The following is a 6,000-nucleotide window of genomic DNA, read 5'->3' as shown; positions in this document are numbered from 1 at the left end:
GGAATTCCGATCTTGTATTTTTTTTTTTTTCTGAGGAAACATAAGACACCAGAGAGTAGATTTTGGCCTTTGTACGCTCCTGTGAGGCTGATGGATCATCCTTTACCCAAATCCTGGATATGGAAGTCTTTTAATCCAAGAAATGTCAGAAAGCAGGATAATTTTAGAATACTAAAAGAAGAGAGGTAGAAATGCTCTCAATAATTTATCAGCCATGGAGAGCCTTCTAGGAATAAGACATTGGAGAACCTGGACAGTCCAAATCCCAGAATCCAGCCTTCTAGCCAGAGAAAGAAAAAAAATTTCATATTTTCTTTTTTTTCTCGGTTACATGTAAAAACAAATTTTAACATTCATTTTTAAAACTTTGAATTGAAAGGAAGCTTCTTACACAGTACCAGCCTCTTGGAGAGAGAAGAGGATCACATAACTGACTCCTGAAGATGGAGAGGCAGCAGGCAGTTTACCCTAACAATGTGAAAGATCTGACCATTGTCCTACCCTGTTACCTTGAGTTATTCAGACAGTACAGTTAACTCAAGTGGAGAAAGTTCTTGATTAAGCTCCAGGAAGAAGGTTCTGTTTCCCTTTTAGGGTCTCCAGGGGAGAAAGTAGTACTCACAGAGTGTCGGGGCACTGCTTGTCTAGCTACCCAAGGTCTCTTGTCCGAGAGAAAGGGAGGGAGAAGATGGGTAGGAATTCAAATTATTGGGGTAACATCCTAAATTGGGATGCCCTATGGGGGGATAGTGAGTCTTCCCATCAGAATGGTGGTTTATTGCAATATCAAGTTTTTTTCTCTTCAAATGCTAAGAGTTTGGAGAATTTTAGGATCTTGGGGGAAAGCGGGACTTGCTAGAGAGGGAGGAGGATTGTATCATTTGTTTATGGATCATTGTATTTGTTTTCTGCATTAGCATAGAATATAGGCTGTCCTTACCCAATATATCTGTTGTTAACTCAAATGCTTGTACAGGAAAAGGAGACCCACTTAATCATATATAGGAAGTCATAGTCATAGTCATATTCCATCTATAGTCTGACATTTCCGAGTGGAAATTTGGTGGAAACACAAGAGCTAAAGAGAAAATGTTCTGGGACGAATCAGTTCTTATATTGAACTTGTTCTGTGTAAACTAATAGTCTGGGATCCGGGTGACAGGTTACACTTATAGTGTTCTGCCTTCATTTAAAGGTCAACAGGAACAAAAAATTTACTACCTCTTTTGAACAGTTCTCTCTTTTTCTTATGTACTTATGTATCCATGCTTTAGCTGGTAAAGATGGTGTTAGACAGCCCCCCAATCTAGACTCCCTTGTCTCTCCGTTGGTCCAGGCTCCAGCAAAAATGTTACTATTTAGGGGAAGCTTGTACTTGGTGGCTCCTATAGTCATTGTTCTCCCACACATTGGCTCTTCTCTCCACCAGTGCTCAAAGCTCTCAACTAGATATCATCACTTTTCCCTTGGAAACAAGTCACCCAATATTGAGGTGTTGAGTGGGACAGTATGATTATACTCCTCATGTAATATACTTTAAAGTAGAAGTTTTTTTTTAATACTATTTTATTTTTTTCAATTATATGTAAAGACATTTTAAACATTCATTTTCTAAAATTCTGAGTTCTAAATTATCTCCCTCTCCCCCCAAGATGATGAGAAGTTTGATATAGGTTGTACATATATAACCATGTAAAACATTTCTATACTAGTTATATTGTGAAAGAAGGCACAGATCAATGACCCCCACAAAAAAACACCCAACTCATGAAAAAAATAAATAAAATGAAAAAAATGGTATGCTTTGATCTGCATTCAAATTCTATCTGTTCGTTCCCTGGATATGAACAACATCCTCATCAGGATGCTTTGGAATTGTCTTAGGTCTTGGTATTGGTCATTCATGATTGATCATTGCACAATATTGTTATTATTGTGTACAGTGTTTTTCTGGTTTGGTAGTATAGAAGTTCTTGACTTTTTCTGTGCAGCCCTTCCCATAATAATAGTTTTAAAGTAATTTATATAGTTTAAATTTAGAGGCAGCTAGATGGAGCAGTGGATAGAGCCCCAGCCCTGAAGTCAGGAGGACCTGAGTTCAAATCTGACCTTAGACATGTAACACTTCCTAGAGCTGTGTGATCCTGGGCAAGTCACTTAACCCCAATTGCCTCAGGGAAAAAAAGTTTAAATTAAATATTTTATTTATTAAACTAAATAAAATAAAATACATAGAATTACAAAGGAAACTAGGTAGATGGAATTGTAGTTATCAGTTAAAAAACAAACAAAAAAACCCCAAACTCATAAACTTTTGTTTCTACAATATTGTAAAGATGTGTGAAGGATGTAGAAGACCCTTACCCAAAATGACTACTCAGAGATCATTCAGTAAAGAAACAGAAAAGTTGTTTATTGAAAACCTCCAGAGGATGAGCCGACCCATCACGAGATAAGAAAGAGAAAGCTCTTGGTAGGAGGGCTAAAGAAGTAGTAAAGATACACAGCTTTTATACAAGAGATTACATCAAAGTAAGAGAGCATCTAGAAGGGGAGGGGAAGGCATCTAATTGGTTGTTGCTATCCGGAGAGATTGGAATGGAAGGTTTCTGTTTTCCCAAAATCTCCTGATTTCTAGGAAACAGAAAATCAGGCCTTCAGGCTTAATCAAGCAGATAGTGGTCAAGGTAATAGACTAAATATCGATACATGTCAAGTACTGATAAATGTCATCAGCTCAGGTTAAGTAAATGTTTATAGATGGCCAAGGCTCAAGTAAATATGGGCCTGCACATGTTATACAGGTCTTAGGAAAACACAGAAATAATGAAAATAAAATACAGAAAAAGAATTCACATATTTTTGTAAGTTCGTCACCTTATCTCTCTATTTCACACACCTGTGAAAAACTTGGTAACTCCAATCAATATGAGTCACTACAACTCCAATATACTTTTGATGTAAAATGCTATCCACCTCCAGATAGAGTTGATGGACTCTACAGATTGAAGCACATTTTTTCTTTTCATTTTCTTTTTTTAAGAATGTGGCTAATGCAAAAAATAGATTTTATAAAAATTTAAAAGGATTATCACGTTTCTTGTCTTCTTGATTGGATAAGGAGGGGGTGGAGGGAGAGAATGTGAAAATAAAAATGCTAATGTTGGATTTTCTTCCATTGCAGAAGGTGAGTAAAGGTGAGATGTTTCAGGTCAGAGAACCACAGTGTAATGGGAAGAGCATGAAAATGGGTTTGAGTTCTGGTTTAAGTTATAAGATATGTGATCCTGAACAAGTCATTTCCTACCCCAATTTCCTCTGTAAAATTTAAGTCAATTCGATAAGTCTTTATTAAGTACTTCCTTTTTGCTCAGCTCCTTTTGCCTAGGTATCCCTAGAAAGTGTCCTTACAAAGAAAGAGATGGAATTTCCACTGCCTTTAAGGATCTTATAGTCTACTGAAGTAGAAGGAATTGAATGATCACCAGGTCCATTCTAATGCTAGTCTATGAAGCTATTTCTCCCATCTCACAAAGAAGCAACTCCCCCCATCCTTGTGCTCCAACAAACCAGGTCTTAAAGAAGAGTTTTCTGCAGAACAGAGCATCCTGTCTAGCCAGAAATCAGCCGAATTTCCAGTTGATAGGCAATGTCTGAAAGAAGGAGGAGTGAGACTTAGGAGAGACATCCCTATGTCTTGCAGGCAGCCTGGATTACTGTGCCTCCAGCCCTTGCAGAAATGGAGGGTCCTGCTCCAACTCCCAAGATGCTACTTCCTATCACTGTGCCTGCCCTGAGGAATTCACTGGCAAGGACTGCGAAATGGGTAAGGAGCCCCTTCCTCTCCCTCCCAGCCCCAAAGAACAACTTGGGCACCTGGAAATGATGAGTGGGCAAAAGAGAAGATGCTCGATCTCAGATGCTAGAAGCAGATCAGTTCAACAAAGTACTAGATTGCAAAAGAAATATAAGTCATGACTCTTATTAGCTGCATACTTCCTGTGCCTCAGTTTCCCCATATATTCTTATTTTAATTTGGGGAATTGAGAGGGTTTTTTGGTCCATATCTGTAACTACATTTTGTGAGGGCCCCCCGACACCATTGAATACCAGTGTAATTGGCAATTTATAGTCTTAACCTAGAGCAGAGAAATAACTCTGTCTCTTTGGCTCATGCAGGAGATAATTCTGGTAGAAGGAGCTCAATCAAATAATTATGACATCTTTATATTTGTGCCAACTCTTAAAATAAGTAACATTTTGGTTATCTGGATGATTTGGCAGTTAAAGCACTGACATGGGACCTGGGGATTCCTGAGTTTAAAATCTGCCTCAGATACTTTATATAACCCTCTCAGGCTCAGTTTTTCCACCTGCAAAATGGGTTACTAATAGCTTGTGATTGTGAAGATCGAGTAAGGTAACATGTAAAACATGTTGTCCACTTCCTATAGAAATGACATCTATTATTATTGTCTTACCTTTAAAAAGTACATTATACCTTGATCCTAGGATCAGATTCTAGATAGAAAGAAATCTCTTTGGGACTCTTATACCTCTCTAAAATCATAGACTAGAGTCAGATGCCTGCTACCTCTTTTCAGTGCAGAACTTTCTAACAAACATTTATTTTTGTTGTTATCATTGTCTTTCTGAGATCTAAAACAAGAGATTTGGACTATGCAAACTCAGAAGTCCCTTTTGGCTCTAATGCTAGAAAGTGATGATTTTGACTAAGAGAAATAAATTGTCTGAATTTGACTGCTGGGTTGATTTGTTTTTACTCTCCTTCAATGGTATGCTCACTGACGTGATTAGCTTCTGCTTTTTCTGGGGAAGGGGTCGAGCAAGAGGAAAAAATAAAGGTCCATGCTGTTAGGATATAAAATAATCTGGCTTATTTTTGCTCATAACTTTATGTCTTTCTCCTCCTGAACAGAGAAATGCTTTGATGAAACCCGTTACGAGTACTTTGACATTGATGAAAGCTGGGCTCGCATCCATCAGGGGGTTGTAGAATGGTGCAATTGCTCCAAGGGCCATATTGAGTGTGAGAAGATCCGATATACAGGTAGCCTGGTTCCCCCATCCTCCCGTTCCTCCCCCAATGTGGAACTGAGCCAATGTGAGAGGGAGGGGGCTGTTGTTGTTGGGGGATAAATAGTGGGAGGGTGACCCAAATGGACCACAGAAACAAAAGGGTGGGAAACACCATAAAATGTTAGAACGATCAGGACTTTAGAAAACAGAGCACAGTAGAGATGGAGTTAATACTTCCAACAGCTAGAAAGGATTTTAGGATGCAGCCACTAGGTGGCACTGGGGGCAAGCCCACCTAGCTGCCTGATGTAGTGCTGGTGTGAATCAGGCTTATGCTGATGGCCACTCGTTCCTCCTGGGAGAGTCCTAGATCTGGAGCCCAGGACTGAGACTTCAATCCTGGCTGCAGAGACACAAGCCTCTTGATCATCTTTACTTAAAATGGCAAATCTTGTTCTTCCATTCACAGAATTCTGTGAATCCAACACTTCTATTTCAACATCATTATCTCAGTAAATAGCTTAATTGGGTAAAATAGAAGAGTAATGTAAAACAGAATCCTTATTATGTTGTTCCCCCTCCTTCCCCAGAGCCTCCAGGGAGATACCCAGGATTCTAGACGCTTTGTGAGTCAGAGCAATACCTCAAGAAGTCCTATGAATGTGTTTACTTTTACTAGTCAGCACAGGGATAGAGTTAGTTCAAAGTAAAGGAATTTAACAAAAGAATATGGCAATAAAAATAACAGCAGAAAATTTCTTCTATCAACCTTTGATCCTTCTATCCCCAAAATACATGCACAATTAAGAAGTGTGGACAGGCATGGGATGATGCCTGGTGCATATGCAAGTGAAGGAGACGAGGGACCAAAGCATATGTGGGGAGGAATGATTTATGCCTCGAATGCTGCTTTCTGATGTGCCCAATTCCAGTGAGATGCCACTTCTCTGCTGCTCCCTG

At 39.1% G+C, this 6,000-nt stretch overlaps 1 protein-coding gene across 2 annotated transcripts in view; it reads left to right on the top strand.

Moving 5' to 3' along the window:
* HGFAC (HGF activator) overlaps window positions 1–6,000 on the top strand; it is a 51,760-nt gene that overhangs the window by 23,777 nt on the left and 21,983 nt on the right. For both annotated transcript variants that reach the window (XM_074276648.1, XM_074276650.1), the window contains 2 exons: window positions 3,704–3,826; window positions 4,940–5,071. In XM_074276648.1, coding sequence (XP_074132749.1) covers window positions 3,704–3,826; window positions 4,940–5,071 — 255 coding nt within the window. The remainder of the gene's footprint in view (window positions 1–3,703; window positions 3,827–4,939; window positions 5,072–6,000) is intronic.

The sequence above is a fragment of the Sminthopsis crassicaudata genome, chromosome 6 (genome assembly GCF_048593235.1).
Source record: "Sminthopsis crassicaudata isolate SCR6 chromosome 6, ASM4859323v1, whole genome shotgun sequence".
Taxonomy (NCBI): Eukaryota; Metazoa; Chordata; class Mammalia; order Dasyuromorphia; family Dasyuridae; genus Sminthopsis; species Sminthopsis crassicaudata.
This window is presented reverse-complemented; position numbering and strand designations above follow the sequence as displayed.